The following is a 23,097-nucleotide window of genomic DNA, read 5'->3' as shown; positions in this document are numbered from 1 at the left end:
CATGCTGAGTCGATGTGTTATTCTTATTTCCAGGAGTTAACGTCACCTACCCCTCCAGACCGGGCATCCCTCCTCTCTCCTCCACTCAGCTCCTCATTAACCCTGAGATGGAAGAGTTCCAGCTCGTCGACCTGTCGCGCCGTTTCCTCAACCTCGACTCCTTCTGGACCTTGCCTCGCCAGTTCCTGGGCAACAAGGTAAAGCATAGAATTATTTACAAAATGTATTTTACTTAACTTAGAATCAGATGTACACATGAAAATCATGTCATCTGTTTTTTTTTTTAGATCGACTCCTATGGAGGATCCCTGAAGTACAAGGTGCGGTACACGTTGGCCCGCGGTCTGTCCGAGGTTGTGGAGAAGCCGGATGTGATGCTGGTTGGAAATGGACGCAGGCTTGTGTACCGCAGAGGAGGCGCCACCCCTTCCCGAGTGATCAACCAGAAGGAGATCAAATTCACAGAAGTAGGTCTTTGGTTAAGAGAAAAACATGCAGAAAAAATACAAAATATTGTAGATGATCAATAAATCTGAAGTAGATGTACACACATCAGTAAACCTGTTTTTTTTAAATTGTTTTAGGATAACTGGCAGCACTCCAACGGTCTCCCAGTGAGCCGGGAGGATATGATGATGACGCTGGCCAACCTGGACAGCATCAACATCCGCACTATCTACGACAACCACATGGTCAGCGTGGCCATCAGTGACATCGTCATGGACACCACCACTGTGGAGTTCAGCACCATGGGTCATGCTAAGACTGTTGAAGAGTGCAGGTAAGAAAAAAAAATAGTGTGAGAGATGGAAAGATTCTTTAGAGCTGTCAGTTATTAATCTCCAATCAAACAGCCTGTTGGGACGTGTCTAGTGTGGGCATATTTAAGAGCGAGAAGTTCCTTTCTCTCTCGCTACAGTATCTTGAATGTAAAAAAAAAAAAAACTTAAGTTAGGCTTAACTCAGCTGTTTTTATTTACAACATTACGAATGTTCATAATTTGTGGTATTGGATCGAAACCCTTCTCAACGCCACCCACATTTATCATTCCCAGATGTCCTCCTGGATATTCAGGCCTGTCCTGTGAGATGTGTTCCTCTGGTTTCGAGCGCGTCCCCGGCGGTTCCTACCTCGGCACCTGTGCTGGTTGCAACTGTAACGGACACGCCAGCGCCTGTGATCCGATCAGCGGACACTGTCTGGTAATGGCTCGCTCTGTTTTTTGGCAAGAATGAGCTGTCAGTCACTTTGCAGATAATCACTTCCTTATTGTAAAACATTGAAGAGTTTAGCTCGTTGATCTTAACAGATGTTTTTGCTAACAGGAAATTATTACTCTTATTTACTTTCTTGCCAAGAGTTAGTTGAGATAATTAATAGTGTGGTTTTGGTGTGTGTGCTAATTATGCAGCTAGAGCCAGCACACGATTGTCCTAGTCTGACTCTCTCAAAGATAAAAAAAAACCTAAAAAAAACAAAAACACATCTTGTTGTTTTAAAGGGTAGCTCCACCAGTTTTACAGATTTAGTATGTTAACAGGTCTTTGGGAGTGGTACAGCATATGTGAAAAAAGTAGTATAAAGCCTATTGTGGCTTCAGAAGAAGCTGCATGTAATCTGATAAAATTTCCTCCAGTCAGTTGCATTGTGGGTAATGCAGGCACCAGGTTCTGGAATGCAGTCCACTGGTCTAGCATCGTACTCCTGAAACACTGTTGGACTCATGATGTACATGAAAAATCGAACCTGGTGCCTACATTACCCACAATGCAACTAACCCATTGAGTAACATCACTGGAGGCAGTTTAAGAGATTACATGCAGCTTCCTCTGGAGCAACAATATGAAGTACTACTCCCCAAGACCTGTGGGGGGGAAGCTACCTTTGAAGGCTAGCTGTTTCCCCTCGCTTCCAGTCTTTATGCTAAGCTAAGCTAATTAACGCCCAGCTGTACAGACACAAAAGTGGTGTTGTTCATCTCGTCTAATGGAAAAAGAAACTGAATGAGTGTATTTCCCAAAATGTCAAACTATTGCTCGTCCTTTTCTGAGTGACCTTCACGTTAAAGAATCACATTGTGTTCTTCACGCCACAGAGCTGCCAGCACAACACAGAGGGCCCTCAGTGTGACAAGTGTCGCTCTGGCTACTTTGGCGACCCAAGCAGAGGGCGACCCGATGACTGCAAACCCTGCCCCTGCCCGTACTATGAGACCTCACGACGGTAAGGTCACCGACCCGTGCAGACCACACACACATCTACTGTATGGATATAGGCTGACACGTACACACCCACATACCACACACAAGGCATCAGTGGGAACAGAATGAGCTGGTTCGCTCGGCGTTTTTTTTGTTTCTCAAAAGCTGAGCTCATTCAGATCTTTGAGCACTGGTTTATTCGTTTAACTTGGCATTAAACCGCTGTTTTAATCAGTAATTAATTGCTTTTTCATCGGGCACTGTAGGTTTTCTGACACCTGCTTCCTGGATGTCGACCAACAGCCAACGTGTGACGCTTGCAGGCCCGGCTACACAGGAAGACGCTGTGAAAAGTGAGGAAACCAACTGTGACTTTTAAATTACACACTGCCAGCACTGAAAATCTTACAGAATATATTTATCATGCTTAATATAAGACAGAAAAAGCCATAAAGCAGCATCTAAATGACATAAAATGGACTTTGTTTTTACTTTTAAACATTTCATTTATTGTTTTTTGAGGTGGAACTTTTTGTAATGCATTTAAATTTTTTCATAGGATGTAGACTGGTATAGGCCTGCCATTGGGCGGCTATTTCATGCACTAACCTGTGTGCTTACGGTACAAATGCCAACAAGCTAGCAGCTTTTACCTTTTTCTTTGTAGGGATTCATCCATTTTATTGCCAGGGCTCCCCTCCCCACGTGTAGAACAAGTCTCCCCCTGACATTATTTTGCCGGACACTCTCGCTGCATCCTGGGTGTAGTAGATTATGATCGGTTTAAAGAAATACAAACAAGCCAGAGTGATTTTGTTCCCCCTATAGCAGAATGGTTTTTGGTGAAGCCAGACCTTTCTCCAGCATAGACAGAGAACTATGGAGATAGGTCTGTCTATACAGGACAACATTTTTCAAGCAAAATTGTCCCAATATTTGCTGTTTTTAGCTTCATAATCTAAGCATCTGCAGTTTATTTTTAAATCGTTTATAAAGATTCTTTTGGTTTTGGACAATTTGACTGGACAGAAATAGCGGTTTGAAGACATCACTTTGGGCTCTGGGAGGGCATTTTCACATTTTTTTTTTACACTTTATAGACTCAACGATTAATCGAAAACAATCAGCAGATTAATGGATAATAAACATAATTGTTAGTTGCTCCTCTAGCAGTAATTTCATTTATAAAAAAGTAGGGTAGGAACTTAAGCTACATACAGCTTTATTGTCAAACCAACATGTTTCTTATATTGTTGTTTTATTTCAGGTGTGCAGCTGGTTACCAGGGCAACCCCCTCCTCCCTAATGGAAAATGTGTTCCTAGCCGTGAGTACACCTTCAACAAATGCACCGACATTTTTGAAATTCTCATTTCAAGGCATGAAATCGACAGAAGCTGCACCTGGATTGTTTTGCCTGTTGTACTCTTCAGTCATCCAGCGATATGTCTACACCGAGGTCTTAACCCTGTGTAACGATTACCATAGGTTTTTTCCCCCTGGTGCTACAGTAGTAGCCTGTAGTATGTAGTCATGGCACAGGTATGCAGGATGGCTGGAACACTCCCAGGTGCACTTTCCTTTGCCCCCATATGTCATCTTCTCTTTCTCTCCCTGCAGAAAACTCCAAGTGTGATAACAGAGGAGTTATCAGCTCCAGCAGCAGACCATGCAGCTGCAAGGTATATATGAATGAAATATGAGGATTATATAATAAACATTTAGTGTGATCTGTTCATTTGTGGTTCATGAGGCTGACGTGTCTGTTTTGAAAGAAAGAGAAAGAGCTTGACAGGCAGATGGGTTACATATGTGCATGTGTTTGTTTCTGTGTGTGTGTGTGCAGAACAACGTGGCAGGCGCCCTGTGTGACGAGTGTAAGGCCGGGTTCTTCCACCTATCAGAGGCCAACCCCGAGGGCTGTCTCCGCTGTTTCTGTATGGGCGTCACCAAGCAGTGCGCCAGCTCCACTTGGAATAGAGATCAGGCAGGTTGCCAAGCTACTAATGGTAAAAGGAGGGGTGAATATTTTTGGTATCAAGGTTTGACTCAGTGTTTGTGCAGCCTTGCTGTATCAGCGGATCCTTTCAGATGCTGAACGGTGAGAAGCAGTGTGCAAACAGTGATTGTTCCTTGGGTGGGACCACACTTGAATCTCAGCTCGCATCTCATTCAGACAATCGTTTGTGTGTCTCTCAGGTGCTAGGAGGGGTGAACGGGCAGCTCTTCTCCCTCTCTAACAGTGCCAACACTAAAACTATCTCTGAAGGCATCTCCCAGAGGGGCTCCTCTGAAGTTGTGTACCGCTCCTTCACCAGCGTCCCCATCGACGTCTACTACTGGGTCCTGCCTGAGGGCTTCAGAGGAGATAAGGTGAGAGGGAAAACAAAGTAGAGAGCAGACTAAAGGGGAGGAGAGGAAAATAATCTGTGAAGTGTTAGTCGAGCTAGATTTCTCTGCCCTCTCTGTCCCACTCAGTCATGCCTCAACATGTTGTCAAGTGAAAAGGCTGCACTTATCCACACAGAGAGCCTCCTTTGAACTCACAGTCAACATGGGTGTCTTGTGACTTCCCCCACAGTATCATATGGGCTGAAATACCTTTCCACTATTCACTCCTTTCCTCTTCTTGCTACCAGGTGACGGCCTATGGCGGAGAGCTCCGCTACACAGTGCGCTTTGAGCCGCTTCAGCGCTCAAATGTTATCGACGGTAAGCCAGATGTGGTTCTCCAGGGCAACGGCATCTTCCTGGAACACTACTCATCCAAGCCTCTCGCACGATCCCCACAAACCATCACTGTGACCTTCAGAGAGGTGTGTTTCATTTTTCATAGGGGGAGTCTCATTCAGTTAAATCTGAGCTTGACTTAATTTTCTCTATTCTCCATCTCTCTGGCTCATAGTCTTCATGGCGTCGTGCTGATGGGCAGCCGTGCACTCGTGAGCACCTGCTGATGGCTCTGGCTGATGTTACCGTCTTCATGATCAGGGCCACCTACGCAGACAAAATGGCTGAAAGCAGGTATAGCGGGAGTTTCCTCTGTCACTGTACAGCTCATTCATATACCATTTAATAGATCCAAGACACCCATTTCACTGGTGTGTTGTTAATTGCGTGTTTTTTTGTGTTTAATAGTATCTCAGACATCAAGATGGACATTGCCGTTCCTCAGCCCACCGGTAATGAACGTGCTCTGGAGGTGGAAGAGTGCTCCTGCCCTCAGGGATACAGAGGACCTTCTTGTCAGGTACACATGGCGATTTCAGAGAAGTAAAGTTCAAAGGTGAAATATACGACCCACTAGATATTGCGCTAGAGCAACAGCACCTCAGACCAAAACAAAAGCTCATGAAACTTTGATCAAACTGTAAAATGAGGCAGTGCTGATCAAGTATTAATCAAGATTCTGTTACTGCGTAACCTATTTCTCAAATGTTTAATGAAACATGTTTTAGTGAGCTACTGTAGTGTAGCTGTAATTTGATAAAGTTTTTACAAGACCACCATGTTAATAACAGAAAGAGAGGGACTCGCATTCACTAACATTCGCACGTGGCCAGACGGAAAACAAAGAACAGAGAAGCTTAGATCCCAACACACAGAGTGTGACATTATTTCCTGTTAAGGATACCATTACTCCACCATAACCTAACATAGCAAGTAGTTTTTTTTGCTGCTATATTTATGTTCAAAATCTCATATTTTTAGCCTTTAATTTAAGAAAAGACCATCCCAACTTAAGGTCCACTTACCAACATTTTTGAAGTTTTCATCTGCATCTCATGGTCTGTATGAGCTGATTGAGTCTGCTCAGTTGTCTTGGAGATGGTTTATTTGTTATCACGCGATCTAGTACCAAGTATCAAAGGAGCACAGTTCAGCCATCTCCATGACATCTGAGCATTTCTTTGCAAAGTACTATTTCCAAGGTCAATAATGAGCATTCATGCTCTGTATTAGTTTGATAAATTTAGTTTTAGTTTGAATAACAAAAAAAGGCACAGATCTGCCTGAGCTTGTTCACAGTAAAGTCTCTGTCTTTTTTCCATTACAGTCCTTGATCATAATTGCAGTCTGTCTCCCTGCTGCAGTGGAACAAAGACTTATCTCTCTGTGTCATCACTTGTCTCTCACCTGAGGTGTTTTTCCATGTCTTTGCAGGAGTGTGATGAAGGTTACACTCGGTCCAGCTCTGGCCTCTACCTGGGCACTTGTGAGAGGTGCGACTGTAACGGTCACGCCAGCAGCTGTGACCCCGAGTCCGGCAGGTGTCTGGTAGGTTTTTTTTAACGCTGCTCTTCTTCTTCTCTCTCAACTCTCTGCCAACGTTGAACCTGCTTGATCTCTGAAGTGGAATGCACTAATGGTTTCTTGGCAAATCTCAACATGTGGAAACACACAGTCATTGTAGAATACTGTTTATTCAACTGTTCCGCCGATCTCACCCTTTTTTATTTGTGTGTCCTGACCAAAAGGCATGTCTCCATTACACCGCCGGGCCGAGGTGTGAGCGCTGTCAGACTGGTTACTATGGAAACCCTGTAACGGGCGGGTTTCATGCCTGCCAACCCTGCCCCTGCCCTGGAACGGCTTCCAGCAACCAGTGAGTTCATGTCTTAAAAGTCTTTTCAGTTCGTGTCAGTTTGATTCAGTCAGTGTAAATTACTCTTAACTATTCTATTTAATGGTAAATTAGGCAAAGTAAACTGTGTGCAGTTGCAGGAGCTGATAAACTACTTTAATCACATTAATAACTGGCCAAAACAAGCATCGTCATAATGTGCGTGGCCCTCTGTCGGCACAGATTCTCCTCCACCTGCTATCTGGAGTCTGATGGCCAGCCGACCTGTGACAACTGTCCCCCTGGATACACTGGCCGACGCTGTGAAAGGTACGCCCAACTCCCCACCTTCCTTATCTTTCTGCTTTTCTTCCGTCTTCCTCTCACGGTCCTGTGGACACTGCTCAGTGTTTGGGGTTACTGGGCAGACCGGGCGGCGAGGTTAGCAGGGGCTGGCAGTCGCACCAAATGGTTTCATTCACAGGAGAGGGTTATAAGCATGTCTGTGGTTCGCATCTCTCTTGTTTTTCCCACCAGTTGTGATTGATTGGTGTCAGTCGAGGGATGGGAGATGCAAACTGGTGCCACCCATTCTGATGTGCCTGTGGTTTAGTAGTCTGCCTTGTTTTTGCAGATCTGCTGGTGGATTTTGTTTTTTCTTGGATTTATTGATTTGCAAAATGTCAGGTCATTTCTGCTGTGGTAGAGTTATGTATTTTTCGGTGGTACTGAGAATGTCATCACCCAGATTTTTAATGTTGTTGGAAATTTTCCAAATGAGACAAAACAGTGCTGTATGTCTTGAGGAAACCTTTAGATGGCTGTAGATCTTATGCTTTCTTCTGTCCTTTGCCCACAAAAGCCTTCTCATAGGACGCTTTCTGCTTCTGCTTTGCGCTTTGCTGGTAGCGAAATGTTAAGGTGATCTCTGTCTGTGCACAGACCGAATGTATTTTCTGGGTCTCTATGACATAAATGTAGAAGTGGCATTTATGAGGACTCCTGTCTGATCAATCTTTGCCGCTCCGAGGGCAAAGATGACAAGGTGACTTGGGTGTAAGACGCAACGTACAAATAATTGATTGTTCATCTTGCCTGATTCTGCTGTTTTGACATTAAGAGAAGAGAAGCCATCTGCAGACAGTTGTGGGGACCTGTTCCTGGAGAAGCCGATAGACGGCCTCCTGCCCGTTGGATGTGGAGCTGATGCAGTATTCAATTTCAGCTGGGAGAAACAGATAGCAGAGTATGGCAGTGGAGATGATGATGATGATGATGACTACCAGTGGCCGACCACCGAAGGAACGATCATCATCCCTACTAGGGTTTTGCTGTCCACGCCAGCTCACCATCGCACCACCCGTGCCACGACAGCAGCTGTGGTGGGCATTGTCTCCATCACCCCCAACAGATCAGTAACCAGACACCCACCACGCTTCACACCCAGCCCAGAGAGCAGACACTCCGCCTTCCAGCACCTGCTCCGGCTCCACTTGAACACCTTCAACCAGCGTCTGAGCATGCTAGAAAGAAACACGCTTGATATGAAGGAGAGCATTCACAGCATGGAGGACCAGCAGAATCATCTCAGCTCTCAGCTGAAGGAGCTTATCGCTATCCAGTCGGCTGGGGAGAAGAACAAGAAGGTTAACGATCTGGAGAAGAGCTACACAGACATGGATGCCCGCCTGAGCAGACTGGAGGGACGGTTGGAGATCCTGATCGATGGCTTCACTGCCCTGGCTCAGGAGATGAACAAGATGAAACGTAGTAAACACTCTTCCCGTTCACTCCAAGAAAAGAGGGCACTGCCTTCACTTGCGACAGTCCTCGAACGCCCATCTTACTCAACACCTCAGCCCCCAATTAGAACTATATCAACTGAAACACCAATGACAAGTAGAGCCACAGTGCCCAAAAGCATACCTACCCCAGGCCTCCCTGCAAAGAAACCCACCTCTGCTCCTCGGAGAGGGGGGAAACTCAAATCAGCAGCCACCACTACATCAGCAAAAAACACTACAAAGAGTCAGTCAGTCACTAGATCATCCAAAAGACAAGTCTCAACAAGTACAGCAACCAAGTTGAAGACCACCGTGAATAAAACTAGGACTACTTCCAAATCTAAGTCTCGAGCTACGGCGAAGCCTGAAACAAAAAGGCCAGGAGGTAGGAGGTCCACTGTGGCAGCCAAACATGTTTCACAGCCAAGCAACAAGAAACCAAACCAAGCCAAAAAGGAAGCAACAATTACTAAATTTCAACTGGAGCCACCATCTCACAAATCGGACCCTGCAAAGGCCGACCAGGCCAAGAAGAAGGATTCTTCATCACCTGTCAAAAACAATGGACGTAACAAGGCGTTTAGATCAGATGCACCAGTTTCAACAAAAGTTCAAGAGGCCGGAGAGTCTTCAGAAGGGGATTCAAAGAAATCGTCAAAGCCACACAAGGCTAACTCTAACCAAAATGAGAAAAAGATAGAGCGCAACCTTCATAAAACAAAGAATTCCTCAAAGACCACAGACACAACCACAAAACCCACCAAGACTACTACTGCCAAGAAGCCTAACACAACAGTAAAAAGGAAAACGACTCCTATTAAAACCAAGGCTACAGCTCCGAAGAAGAAGTCCAACACAACGGTAAAAAGGAAATCAACTCCCCCTAAAACCAAGGCTACCACAGCAAAGAAAGTTACTAAAAAACCGCATCAGAGAAAGAAGACAAGCTCTCGTTCTGGTGTGTTGGACCTACTGCAGCTCTTAAAAAGAGATCACAAGTCTGCAAAGCAGAAAAAGAGTCAAGACGGCTCTCTTCATGTTGTCTTGGGAAGGCTGGCCATTCCTATCAAAATTATCCCCGATTACTAGGGAAAATATGTTTTGTTTCATTATTATTTTAATATTTTTTTATATGCCAAGGCTCTGATCCTGATATTTATGTCTGTTACTGCAATGGAACATTATGAAGGGACTGATTATTTGACATTGTGTTATTTTTAGAGGGACTATCCAGATGTTTAATGCCATCCTGATGTGGTATTATGATTTTAATACTAATGGCTTCCAACCTGTATTTTTATTATAAATCAAAACTATTGCACAAAATCCTGCTATGAAGAGACAGCTTAGCATTAGTACCTCTTGTGTTTATACATTTGTCCATTGTGTTCCGGCCGGACTACCTCAAGTGTTACAAGTGTCATCCCCCCAGCATTTCATGCTCATTCTTGCTTGCTGCGTTCACATTTGTAATGGTGTTTTAAATATGTGCTGGTGTCCTAGAAAAGCCTTAATCCTCCATGTCACCCTGTCATTTGAGGACAACATTTCGTGTCATTAGCAGTGCTTGATTTCTGTGCTGAATGTTTTGAATCAAAGAGCCCTAACATGATCTACATTTTAAGGTTTTAGTTTGTTTTATATTGTCATTAAAGGTTAGTTAAAATGCTACATTTTCAAAGATGAAGAGCCCGTACATATTACAGACAAGACTAAAAGTCTAACATCCCGCTGGTGGCCATAAAAAGTAATTATATGCATCAATATGAAAAGGTTTAAAGATAAAACAATGTTCTTATCTTATTACATAAATGTCATTCTGTCCACAACCACTTTAGTTGAGACTGATGGATTGCCATGAAATTTGTTACAGACATTTATGGTCCCCAGAGGATTTAAACTCCCTGACTTTTGACTGAGCAACTCCAGTGGGTCAGAATTTTAATTACTTGTAAACTAATGACAGTCCTATCTCCCTTTGCTGAACTTTGTTTTTAGTGCGAATTAGCAAATTTAATGTACATATATTTAGCCTGCTAAACTGATACAGTAGCCACGGTCATACATTAGCATTTAGTCCAAAGCGCAACTGCACCCCAAAGAACAGCATCACTGCTAGCATTGCTGTATGCTCTTCCTGATGGATTGAGCCTCTGAGGAGTGTGAATGTGCTTCAGTATTATCCCAGTCTGGTTATGTATCTTGGGGAAATCTTGACATTAAGGACTGATGTTGGCTGTAGACAAAAGGTCATGGGTTCACCATTGTAGAAATGTTTAAATCATGAGTGTTATGCAACCAGAAAGATCATGGTAGGTGGAGAGGATTATCCTCTGTGAAACCTGACATTTCACTGCAAATGCTACATAAAATTACCTATTAAGCTGTTGATATTTTGGTACGTATTGGTACTAGATGAAAAGATGCACCTGAAAACAATTAGATGACCATGAATGTCACTAGTCAGTTTCATCTGGCCAGCAGTCGGCATGGTTTGGTCACTGAACAACTGTCATATCATTATAAGCATTTATAGAAATGTTGGGAATGCATAGACCAAGTTTTCAAGGTCATATCTACTGTATTTCATTTTTTGCTTGTGAGATTGTTGAGTTTAGTTTGAATGTGATGTGGGACCCTATTGTTTGTCATGCTGTGCTTATCATGAGCTGTATGTCCTTTCTTCAAAGCCTTTAGTCATGAACTCTTAGTATTTTCACATGACCATATCTATTTTGATGTTTATTCCAAATCAACACTAACCGGAAGGACTGAATTAACCACACTTTAGAAACGAGTTAGTATGAATAGGATTTTCCAAATCAAGTTTGTAGCATGGAAGTCCTCTTGTTGGCTGTTGACCTGCGGACCTGCCAGAGGACAGGTGAGGTAAGACTGACAGCAGCTGCCCTCAGGTCAGCCTGCACGAATCTGTGGTTGGATTGGCCTTTGCTCTGGTGGCAGTGGCGTTGTTTGCTTGGGTTGACGGCGTATTGCTTTGCTGTGTCACAATGTCAGAAAAAAACTCTCCTCTTTAGAAGCTTAGCATCTTCTTTTTATCTTTATCTTCATATCTGCTTTTTTCTCAAGTTCGGAAACTTTTATTTTGTGGTGAAACTCTATCTCGTATCTGTTCCTGAGCAAAGGTGTTCCTAGGTTTCAGCTGTATCACGCTCGAATGAGAGATGGAATCAACATCTGAGACATGTTGAGTGTTTTAGTGGCGGCTATGCTTCATCCATCTCCAGTGTTTGTCTGGGAAAACTGTTTGTATTCAATGTAAAAGCTGGGTGTCTGATGTTTAGTGCAAGTGTAAGACTAGTGCTTAGTGTTTGTATGTCTACTTACTGGATGGAAATACAGAATTGTTTGTATGACGCCTGTCTGAATGACTCAGTCCTTTGTTCTCGGTTGATGTCTGCCTTGGGGGTTAGGAAGACACCCAAAAGGACACGACTCATCAGATGTATCACCTCTTGCAGACTTCCCAGCTTCCTGCCTCATTGTGCTTTGGGTTAAAACTTGTATCCTCCTTGACTGGAAATATTTGCCTCAACACATTGTCTATTTCTATTTCAGATGTGCCGCAGGATACAACGGCAACCCACTGCTTGGACAGAGATGTAGTGTTGGCGGCAATGAAGTCAATGGTACTTACTGTTTTTTGATTCAGGCACATGATAAATATTGTTCCGTCATCTGGCTTGTTCTAGTTCAAGTTGTAAAGATTCCTTTTTATGTGACAACTCCTCTTTAAGGGCCAGTACATTATGTAGCTATCTTCTCTACCATTACAGGTAACTGCTATAACTGTGACCAAAGAGGAAGTGAAGGCTGCAGTGGTCCCGTGTGCAGCTGCAAGGTGATCCATCACAAACACATGCATTTTGTGTACTAGAATGGGCTGATTGCCTCGTATCTCATTTTCTTGATCCTGTGTTGTAGATGAACGTTGAAGGCCCGTCCTGCTCCAGCTGTAAGTCTGGAACCTTCCATCTCAGCCAGGAAAACAAAGATGGCTGCCTGTCCTGTTTCTGTATGGGCGTCACTCAGCAGTGCTCCAGTTCTACCTACTACAGAGACCTGGTGAGGCCTTTAAGTGGTACCTGACAATGACACAGCAAAGTAACACGGTTGAAAAGGCCATTTAAATCTCTGAACAACCAAACCAAAAGTATCTTTGTGCTGGATAAAGCAGCTATGCAGTAGTGAAGATTGTATCAGCAAGTGGGTTAAACATTTACTTCAGAGAGAAAAGATGTGTGTCGGCTAAATCTGGCCTAATCACACCAGCCTTCAGTGGTTCCAAGCCAGTGAAATCACTGGCCAATGATTGACAAATATCCTCCATTCATTTCTGCTAAATGAATAACTGCAAGGATAACTTTTGACATCTATATGAAGTCTATAAGGTCGCATGTAGACTTCAAAGAGTTAGACTTGAGTAAGATGTTAATAATATTTAGTAATCTGAGGAAGGGGGGAGCACGTAGATGTTGAATAGTTGTGACCCGAGAATAGACCCTTGGGGAACTCCACAAGTGGTCTTGATTACCAGTTGACACAAAGTAGTCCCTATTTTTGAAGTTTGATTGGAAACCAACTAAGTACAGCAACAGAAAGCCCCCCCACTACCCACAACTACTTCTTATACCTTCACGCAGGCGATAACTGTGGCCGAAGGCATTTTTGTGTTGTCCATCTGTTTGCATGTCCGTATGTCCATCCGTGGAGTTTCTGAACTACACATCCAAAACAACAGGGTAGTAATGCAACACCAAGGATTGGTAAAAGAGAATTTAACTAGAATTACCGCCTCACAGTTGTATGCCTTCGAGCACCAGTCAAGTTACAACACGCATATATTATTTCACAATTTCAAAAAATCTTAACGGAATATGTATTTCAATCTTTGGTGTTACTTGACTGGAGGTGGTAATTCCAGTTAAATTCTCTTTTACCAATCCTTGGTGTTGCATTACTACCCTGTTGTTTTGGAGGCCTTTTTTTCTCACATTTATGGCAGCGATAGTCAACGATAGCCCATAGAACTGATGATAGTCAGACATTATGAAAATGTGCACATTGATAGAGGTCCAAGAAATGTGAGTGGACATTTTAATACTTCATCTTTCTAGTGCCAGTTTTGACTCATGGACTTCATCCCTGAGGTTTAAGATAAGTTCAACGACTAGAGTATAGTTTATTTTTGCTTATTAAGTCAGCTGCCATTTTCAGTTTTATCATAAACTGACTTTGCCCTGCCATGTGTCCAATCACAATCACAAATTCTCATTTTCCTCTACTGGAGCTTGATTGTATATTCAAATGTGCTCTCGCAGGTGTCCTCAGTCTTTACTCCAGGGAACTTCCAGGGATTCGCTCTGGTGAACCGCCAACGCACCAACCGTATCTCCACTGGTTTCACCGTGGAGGTTTCCACTGAAGGCACTCAGCTGTCCTACAGCAACTTTGACTACCTGGGACAGGAGCCTCATTACTGGCAGCTTCCAGGGGTTTACCAGGGGGACAAGGTCAGTATCAAAGAGCCCACACAAAGGCTGAGTCAGTGGAAGTAGCCCAAGCATGACAATGAACCCTTAATGATGTATGTAAGGGGCTGAGCAGCACGCATCAGAAAACCTGTAGACCACTCTGTACTCTACTCTTTCTTCCAAAAATCAGCCAAGCTTTCTTTTCAAGCGTATTCTTTTTTCATTCTGTTTGCTTCAGCCTTTTTATACTACATCTTCTTTCATCTTCTGAAATCTATGTGTTCACAGGATTTTCCAGTAGTGTCAAGAGCTTTATTTTCCCCAGTAATCACTTATAACATAGGTGTCCATGTTTTTGTGTGTTTGCCTTTCTACTTCATAGAAAAATCCGTTCTCTTCTCGTATGAAACGAGCAGAGCAGGTACAGTAATGCCAGTCAATGGGTGTCATGTTGTGACTGTAGTTTTGAAGTACAGTGTTGTCTGGCATGATTGAAATAACTATTGTTGTGGTATTGTGTTGTACTTTTCAAGTGGTGCATATTCATACATTATGGCTGACCATAATGTTTAATGGTTTTCAATAATTTTCTTGATGTTTCCTGCATGGCGTTTACAGCCGTGTGTGCAGTTTGTAGCCGGCGGTCGCCGCAGAGCGTTTACATCGCAGTGCATATTGCACACAGAAATTGCTTTCTGCTCCACATCACATGAGCCATGTAAATGGATTTATCATTGATGGTCCGTTAAAGAGCTTCATACAGTTTAACTTTGCTCGAATAACACTGCCATAACACTCCCAAATACCATCAGCTCAGTGATAAGGAACGTGATCAAAGAGCTTGCTTTCTCCACACCAATAGAGTGACTCGCACTTGCCAGAGGAGCAGCTAAGGAAGGATGCTTCTGTTTGGAACCTAATGGCCTCCGAACGAAAAGTCGCCCACAGATCGAAAAGAGCTCGACAGGTATTTGGTATGAACGGCACTGCAGGCTGTTGTAGCAGAGGCAACACTCACACGTCTAATGAGAGCACTTGATGCGGAGTGTTTCTGTCATTATAAGCTAACACACTGAGAGACTGTGGGCATCTAAGGAGATGAATCCCCCTCGGGGTTCGTAGATGTAGCAGCATGGAGAATCACCTCGGTTTTGATGAAGTGCGCAGGAGCATGTTGTCAGACTCTGTTTGCGTTTGCATGTGTGTGAGTCACAAAGAGGTCTGAATTGGTGTGAATAGTCTTAGGAAAGTGCAAGAAGTTGAAGTTCTTGATTTATGTGTTTTATCTGCGCGATCTGAACATAATTCACCAGAGCATTGTTGTACAGCACATCCAAGTGCCAGAGACTAAAAGGCTTGACCCAGCATGATCACCTTCTTAGTATACTTTGTGGAAGAACTAAATTCTAAACCCCGCCTCGGTCATTTTGACTGTTTTCATGGTTACACATTTTCTGTATCTCCGGTACTCCATTTTTTCCACCTCCCCAGGGTGATGTCAGAAAGCTGGATGATGACGTCTGGGCGCTCTTCTCTAACTTCTCCAATGGACGAGCTGGTTCCCCTCCATTCTTTCCCTCCTCCTCTTTCTCTTCCTCTTCTTCTTCCTCTTCCTCCTCTTCCTCTTCTCGGGTACCAACCTCCTCTTCCTCTTCTCGATGGTCTTTGCGTAATCTGAGCCCCCCTTCTCCTCCGTCTGGTATCTCCTCTTCAGTTAGACCAACTAGACCCCAATCCTATTCCCCCGGCCACAACCCTCGTCTGCAGGTACACTCAGTCACAAATTTCAAGAAGTTTACAAGCCCTTTTTTGTTTCTTGATCATGTGGTGACTTCTTGTATTTTTCTTTGGGGGGTCTGGCCCTGATCAACAGAGCAAGAACACATTGAGCAAGACTTTCTCTAGTGCTTCTGGGGAGAGCAGCAAGGTAGACGGTGGCATGATTGACTGGTTGACTTCATGTCTCGCCTCTTGGCTCTTGCTCATAGGAAACTGTAATGCTGTGTTTGATAGTAAAGTTAATAAACAACCGACTGTCGAGGGCAGTTAATGTGTAGTCCAGAAACTCGTAGCAGCAACTCACAGATTAAAACTGGATCACTCCATACAACTCACCTAGGACCTCCCAGTTCATGTCATGGATTTTAAAATCATATAAAAACTTCTATCAAATTCATGGGACCTTGCATAATCTTACAGCTGAACCCCAAATACTTTTTCTGTGAAGAGTTTTTTTAAATTGTGAAATAATATATGCTAAGGCCGAAAAAGATGATATCATCTAATATGGAACAAGCTACACGTAACATAATACATAGCACACACCCTATTACAAGCTGTAACTTGCACATTTTGAGAAACAGATGAAAAACCTGGCTCAATAGGTATCACACGAAGATAGAAATCAACAATGTACTGACCTGTACTGTACCTATGAAATAAAATATGTGACTTTACAGTCAGTGAAAAGTAAGAAAAATATGTGAACACATTAACGTAAAAATACTTAAAGGGAATAAAATAATCCTTCTTAGAAAAATGTACATGTAACCCAGGTCCTATGTAGTTGCACGTGCACAAGGGTTTCAGTTAGTACTCACGAAGCCGATGTTTGTTAGTAGGGATAGAAGGGACGAGCGATGGCAGTCTCACAAGGGCAATGGCAATGGCAGTCACAGTTCAAGCACACACGTGGGCAATGGCACACAGAAGCGAAGTCACCAGGAAGAAAACAGCAGGGCCGTCTGTTGGAAACCAGTCTCGACCTCTCTCCCTCTCCAACGTCCGTCTCCTTTAAGCATATCATCATAAGTTGAACCACAATATCAAACGCTATCTCTTGTCGACTTAGCATTAGCTTGCTTTAGCTTCGGAAACATCTTCATGCTAAAGCTACGATACACAGGCACATTAGCACCGTATGCTACCGCGAGCTAGCATGTCGCTAACCGCGTTACACATCAAGTCTCTTTGCACTATAACAGTTAGATATAGCACAAAATACAGGCATACACGTCATATTCACCTCTTGCAGGTCACACAGAAGTTTAAATCAGGACCTCCACGATAAAACTTAAATGCTTCCCACACCACCATGCGTCCTTAGCTCTCTGGTCGATAGCGTCTGTCTCTCCTGTTGCGTGCTCACTACACTCCACACTAACCTGCGCCACTAGTCCCGCCCCTTACACAGTGAAATTACTCTGATTGGCTCGTGAGTTTGATAACAACCAAAAGGCAACACAGGAATGAAATGATTGACAGGTAACAAGTTAGATTACACGCGAGAATACACTGCTACTTCATCTCTCCTTTTCTCCCGGATCACAGACATTTTATAAACTTAATGAACTTAAAACCTTTATATATATTTATCTTTTAATTGTAAATAGTCTAATTTATTAAACTGTACATATAATATTTATACTTTTTGTCCAAAACATATTTTAACCATTTTTTTAATATTAGGAACTTCCTCTTTTAAATATCATGAACTTTTATGCACTGTAACCTAAATGATTTTATACAGGGCTACATACATACAATCAAAACATTTTAAAAAAGTGTTTTTCAGCTCCAAAACTATATTTAGCATGATCCTTGGCACTTTTATATGAATGACCAAATAACTTCTGCATGTGATAGAACTATACTACACATAAACTAGCTCTGAGGGCCAAATTTAAAAGATTCATAACTAAAAAATATTTGTAGTGCAGCATTTTTAAAAGAATTTTTAAAGGTCCCAAGTTTTTATATGAATTTTATTTTTTTACCGAACTGGGAACAGTTCTTAGTTCTGGGTGAGTTGGCATGGAATAACCCAATTATGATCTACTGAATTAATGCAGAATATACTTACTTTACAGTCACCAAAGAAAAAATTATTCACACAGTTCCTGTCCTTCACTGGGTGGTATATTTTCCATTGTTGAGCAAGTAGCTCCCACTCAGTGCTGTCACTGTCACTGCAATTGTCCATTTGAGAAAAAAACTTTGGTTTTACAATAGCCTGTCATTATACAGTTGTCTGGTTTAAACAGCCTCTCACTGAAGCACATCTGAAGCTGTCATTTTTTCATTATTGACAGTGGAAGTTGTTGTTTTACTTGTCAGACAAGTCACAGTGGGACTTTTATGCTGTTATCAAACTGTCAGTGGAGCCTTTAATAGCTCTCCTACTTTAGCACATGTAGTTTAAAGAGTTTGACTGTATGTGACACATTAGTCCTGAGATTCTCGTTAGGTTTTACTCTTTGGCATGCTTGCTTGCTTGTACTTGCTTTTCTGCCTGCTTATGATTTAGTCTCGCAGCCTCTCTCGCTCCATCTGTGGCTTATTTTCTTATGCCTCTCCTTCCTCCTCTGCCTCTCAGTACGCTCTGGTCTACAAAGGTTTCAGCTTGCACCAGGATGATCTGCTCTACTGGCAGCTCCCAGCGCAGTTCACAGGGGATAAGGTAACTGTGGAAAGTTTGGGGTGACGTCCTTTCCTGACCTCGAATCAACCCCTCCGAGGTCACAGAAAACGCAGCACCTTTCATATCCTCCATCCTCCCCACTGCCCCTCAGGCCTTATCCTCATCCTCCCTTTAATCCAGTCCACACTCCCTATTCCCTTTTAAATCTGTCCCCACCCTCCTAAGTGAGGCCTGTGCCATGTTACCATGTTGACAAGTGTAATTTCTTTGGTTCATGATACACACACACTCCATCTGCTACATTAAAATAAGAAATAGAAACTACAAACATTCCTCACTACTCTCAGTTTTCATCTTTTTTACTTTTAACATTCAATTGGAAAAGGGTTCAAAATACAAACCTGTCTTCTGTGTAATTAAAGGGCTTCTTCAGTGATTTAGTATGGCACTTCCATAAGGATGGTTGTCTCACAACAATAAAAAAGAAATCGAAGCAGCAGAGGCTTAGATATCCTGACTTTTAGTCTCGAGCTCCAAGCTCCTACAATTCCCATAATTCAGCTGGATAGTGTATCTCATTAGAACCACTGACTGCAAAAATAACAACGGAAGTGAAGACAACTTAGGTGCCTTCAACCTGCATTCTTCTAATAGCCAGCAGGGGGGTGACTAAACTGGTGGCAAAAAAAGTCTGATTGTATATAAGCCTATGAGAAAATGACCCTACTTCTCACTTGAATTCCCACCTCAGTGAACAGTTTCCTAATGAGTTTATGGTGCCAATCAATAGTGTCAAGTCTTCTTTACTACAGCATGATGTTCATTTTATAAATTATGGTCTCATTTAGAGTAAAATAGAGGGTATGCTTTAGGGTGGCTGCTACCTTGTGATTGACATAGCGTGTTCTCAGATTCTCAGTCAGATCTTATCAGTATATCTTCCCCAGCTTCACCCTCTTGTCCAAAGATTTCCACGGCTGTACTGCCAAACTCAAGGCTTCAAAACGATAGTCCGCCAACCCACCCATGACATCATTGAGGTTTTGTTTTTTCAGACTTAAGAAAACTTCTCTCCAGAGGCACAGAAGACATTACAGAGCTGTTTTCACAGGCTTAGTAGTTCACCCCATGACAAGTGGACTAAATCCTGTTAACATGGTAACTCTCACATGTTTAAAAGAAGTTTGATCCCTTCACATCCCTCTAGTGCAACGGATTTGATGCAGCTGCACACTATGGTGCTCTCAGTAACCATCTGGTATTAATGTTCGCAGCAGTGTTTGAACTGCCAAATGATCTAAAGCCTCTTCCTTACTGACCGTGTTTCAGGTGGGTTCTTACGGCGGGAAGCTTAAATACACCATCTCCTATGTGGCTGGTCCAAGAGGAACGCTTCTCGATGATGGCGACGTGCAGATTATTGTGAGTAACTACTGATTCACAGTTTCCTGCCATGGTTATATGTATTCGTAGTGACGTACTGACATGTCAGTATTGTTCCTGCAGGGTAACGACATCACTCTGGTGGCTCGTCAGCCCTGGCAGAGGAGGCAGCAGGGCAGCAGAGAGACTCACCAGTTTGAGGTTGTCTTCAAAGAGGTGAGTGGAACAGAAAGCAAGCATCTGCCTGTGGTAGGGGCTCTTCCATGATCTGTGACCGCACTGCTAGATGCTCCAAAATCCTACACATGGGTCCTTAAAAATACACCAAATTCAACGATAAGCTTTCATTTTGTTTCTCAGGAAAACTGGCGACGTCCTGATGGCATGCCCGCCACCCGAGAGCACCTGATGATGGTTCTGGCTGATCTGGATGACATCCTGATTCGAGCATCCTACTCCACTGAGATGCGGTCCTCCAGCATCTTTGAAATCAGCATGGAAGTTGCGGTGCCGAACTACAGCGGCTTGGCACAGGCCCTCGAGGTGGAGCAGTGCCTATGCCCACCTGGATACAAGGGACTCTCTTGCCAGGTAATAACTCATACTGAACCTCTCAACTGGAAGCATTTCAGGCCGACTGTGCTTAATTTAAATGTATCATCATTAATGTATCATTGTCAAAATCATAATGTCTCTTTCAGGACTGTGCACCTGGATATACTCGCACGGGAGGAGGTTTATACCTGGGCCACTGTGAGCTCTGTGAGTGCAACGGCCACTCTGACTCCTGCCACCCCGAGACTGGCATCTGCACGGTATGAAGCACTAGGCTCATAATGGTCTTGTTGTGATAGATATATAGCACCCCGATGAGAGGGACAGATCTCTAAACACGATATGTTCCTCCCTCCCAGAGCTGCCTGCATAACACCCAGGGGGAGCTCTGTGAGCAGTGCGCTCCCGGCTTCTTCGGTGACCCCACTGTTGGCACTCCGGAGGACTGCCAGCCGTGCGCCTGCCCTCACACTGACCCAGACAACCAGTGAGTCCTGGCACAGATAGCAAGACTTCACATTCCACCTCCATTTATAGCTCAAGACAACTCAGCCCACTCTATCCTGTTTACAGCAAATTCTGGAGTTTGATCCATTTCCGTTTTTCTGCCAACTGACATGGAATATTGTGCATTCACTTTCCCACTGAAACCATCTGATTTTGTATCCTCACTTGCTTCAAGTCAGGATTTAGAAAAAAGCTACAGTATATTGAAGAAACAGTGAAGACATTTCCAGTGCAAATCCACTAGTTTTTTAATCAAGCGTCATACTTTGGTTTCTTTGCCAAGCTTCAAAATATTCAATGCTGGAAACTCCAGATACGCATGAAATTGCCTTTGAAAGATTGATGAAAGATGAATGTCACACTGAATTACTTGTTAGGTTCGGTTGGTAACGGACCGTGTTTCTGCCCTAAAACCTAGCTTCCTGTCTGTGTGTGTTTTCACACAGGTTCTCCCCCACCTGTGAGAGCCTTGGAAATGGAGGCTACCAGTGTACTGCCTGTCAGCCTGGGTACACCGGCCAGTACTGTGAACGGTAAGATCACCTAGTATAACATCCTCTCTTGATGAGGGTAGAAAAAGTTTTTAAAAAATTGATACGTTTTACTTAATGTCATTTCTACATCTGTTTATACCGTCTTCAGTTGTGCTCCTGGATATGTTGGCAACCCTCAGGAGAGAGAGAAGTGTCGTCCATTTGACGGTAAGGCTACATTAGGCGTTAGAAATATGAGTAAACAGTGCTCGTGTTCATGCCAGAAAAATGTCAAGATTGTTTTTCACTGTAGCACAGTGTCAGTCGCAGTGACCTGTGACTTCTCCTGGTATAATTGTTTGAGTCTGGCCTTTAGTTGAACGTCGAGCTACACCCATGTTCCTGCAAAATAAAGGCAGACTTATTACAGGTATACACAAAGAGAATTACAGGCAGTAAACAGCTAGCATCAAGCTAAATGACAATGCAATTTCATGACAGGCTGTAAATCCAGAAATGCAGCCTGGCAACCTCTCGACCACAGTGAGTATTTCGGCCAGCCAGCGGAGACTCCAGGAAAGTCACTCTGCCTGGCCAAGAAATAACAAATTACCCTCCATAAAAGCACATCTTGTCATTTTTACACTTTGTTTTTGTCTGAATTAAACAAACAAGATATAAAATACGTATTAGTCAGCTTTCTCATTTCCCATCTTCATGCTAATCTAGCCACAGCTTCATATTTCATTGACAGATATGAGAGTGGTATGGATCTTGTAATCTAACTCTCAAGTAGAAAGTGAGTAAGCATATTTTCCAAAATGTCTAATTATTCCTTTAAACTTAAACCCCTGACCAGGTTCAGCTAAAACCACGTCACCATTGGGTTGTGTCCAGGTCCAAAAAAAAAAAAGATTCAAACTTATTGAGCTGTCCTGTCCTGTGAAATACCGCTCTGATGCTATTTGTTTTGATATTCTGAGAGTATCCCTGATGGGTTTGTTATGACCTTTCCACTTTGCAGCTGCGGCCTCCCTCGTGGTAAAGGTTTATCCAGAGAGGGTCCTGGCATCCCAGGGAGGCTCTGTGACTCTCCGGTGTCAGGTGTCCGGGAGCCCTCCGCACTATTTCTACTGGTCCAGAGAGGACGGGCGACCCATCTCCAGCAGCGCTGACAGACGCAGACAAGGTACATCACACACTTGAAACACATGTCAAAGTATGTTTTATGCACTTATGCACAGTTTAAAAAGTTCTGATTTAACTGATCTTAATACAAAAAATTGCATATATTGATGCGCATATAGAATCACATGTCAAGTGTGAATACGACACCTGTTGTTCATCTGTGCGTGCAGGAGCAGAGTTGTACTTCCCCAACGTCCAGTCGAGTGATGCCGGCGTCTACGTCTGTACCTGCAGAGACCAGCGCAGCACCAACAGGAGCCGCGCTGAGATTGTTGTGACAAGTGTGTATCGCCTCACTGCTGTATACGCAAACAAGTTTTTCCTTCGTGCAGCTTTTGCAGCACACTAAATAGAAACCATCCATGGTTCCACACATGGGTTTGCTTATGAACAGATTATGTAAGACATCATTCTTTAGTTTAGCTGACTGTATGTGTGTGTGTGTGTGTGTGTGTGTGTGTGTGTGTGTGTGTGTGTGTGTGTGTGTGTGTGTGTGTGTTCATTCCTGGTATTTTGGAGTTTTGAAG

At 43.4% G+C, this 23,097-nt stretch overlaps 1 protein-coding gene across 1 annotated transcript in view; it reads left to right on the top strand.

The window, feature by feature from the left end:
* hspg2 (heparan sulfate proteoglycan 2) overlaps window positions 1–23,097 on the top strand; it is a 100,419-nt gene that overhangs the window by 50,248 nt on the left and 27,074 nt on the right. Inside the window, exons 14-42 of the mRNA XM_073470087.1 lie at window positions 34–197; window positions 288–467; window positions 585–781; window positions 1,056–1,203; window positions 2,097–2,224; window positions 2,469–2,555; window positions 3,470–3,528; window positions 3,822–3,883; window positions 4,048–4,188; window positions 4,401–4,574; window positions 4,841–5,017; window positions 5,107–5,225; window positions 5,340–5,451; window positions 6,366–6,479; window positions 6,680–6,807; window positions 7,009–7,095; window positions 12,129–12,199; window positions 12,347–12,411; window positions 12,495–12,635; window positions 13,892–14,083; window positions 19,794–19,886; window positions 19,971–20,063; window positions 20,208–20,438; window positions 20,549–20,662; window positions 20,762–20,889; window positions 21,356–21,442; window positions 21,552–21,610; window positions 22,407–22,571; window positions 22,741–22,851. Of these exons, the coding sequence (XP_073326188.1) occupies window positions 34–197; window positions 288–467; window positions 585–781; window positions 1,056–1,203; window positions 2,097–2,224; window positions 2,469–2,555; window positions 3,470–3,528; window positions 3,822–3,883; window positions 4,048–4,188; window positions 4,401–4,574; window positions 4,841–5,017; window positions 5,107–5,225; window positions 5,340–5,451; window positions 6,366–6,479; window positions 6,680–6,807; window positions 7,009–7,095; window positions 12,129–12,199; window positions 12,347–12,411; window positions 12,495–12,635; window positions 13,892–14,083; window positions 19,794–19,886; window positions 19,971–20,063; window positions 20,208–20,438; window positions 20,549–20,662; window positions 20,762–20,889; window positions 21,356–21,442; window positions 21,552–21,610; window positions 22,407–22,571; window positions 22,741–22,851 (3,627 nt within the window). The remainder of the gene's footprint in view (window positions 1–33; window positions 198–287; window positions 468–584; window positions 782–1,055; window positions 1,204–2,096; window positions 2,225–2,468; window positions 2,556–3,469; window positions 3,529–3,821; window positions 3,884–4,047; window positions 4,189–4,400; window positions 4,575–4,840; window positions 5,018–5,106; window positions 5,226–5,339; window positions 5,452–6,365; window positions 6,480–6,679; window positions 6,808–7,008; window positions 7,096–12,128; window positions 12,200–12,346; window positions 12,412–12,494; window positions 12,636–13,891; window positions 14,084–19,793; window positions 19,887–19,970; window positions 20,064–20,207; window positions 20,439–20,548; window positions 20,663–20,761; window positions 20,890–21,355; window positions 21,443–21,551; window positions 21,611–22,406; window positions 22,572–22,740; window positions 22,852–23,097) is intronic.

The sequence above is a fragment of the Pagrus major genome, chromosome 7 (assembly GCF_040436345.1).
Source record: "Pagrus major chromosome 7, Pma_NU_1.0".
In the NCBI taxonomy this organism is placed as follows: domain Eukaryota; kingdom Metazoa; phylum Chordata; class Actinopteri; order Spariformes; family Sparidae; genus Pagrus; species Pagrus major.
This window is presented reverse-complemented; position numbering and strand designations above follow the sequence as displayed.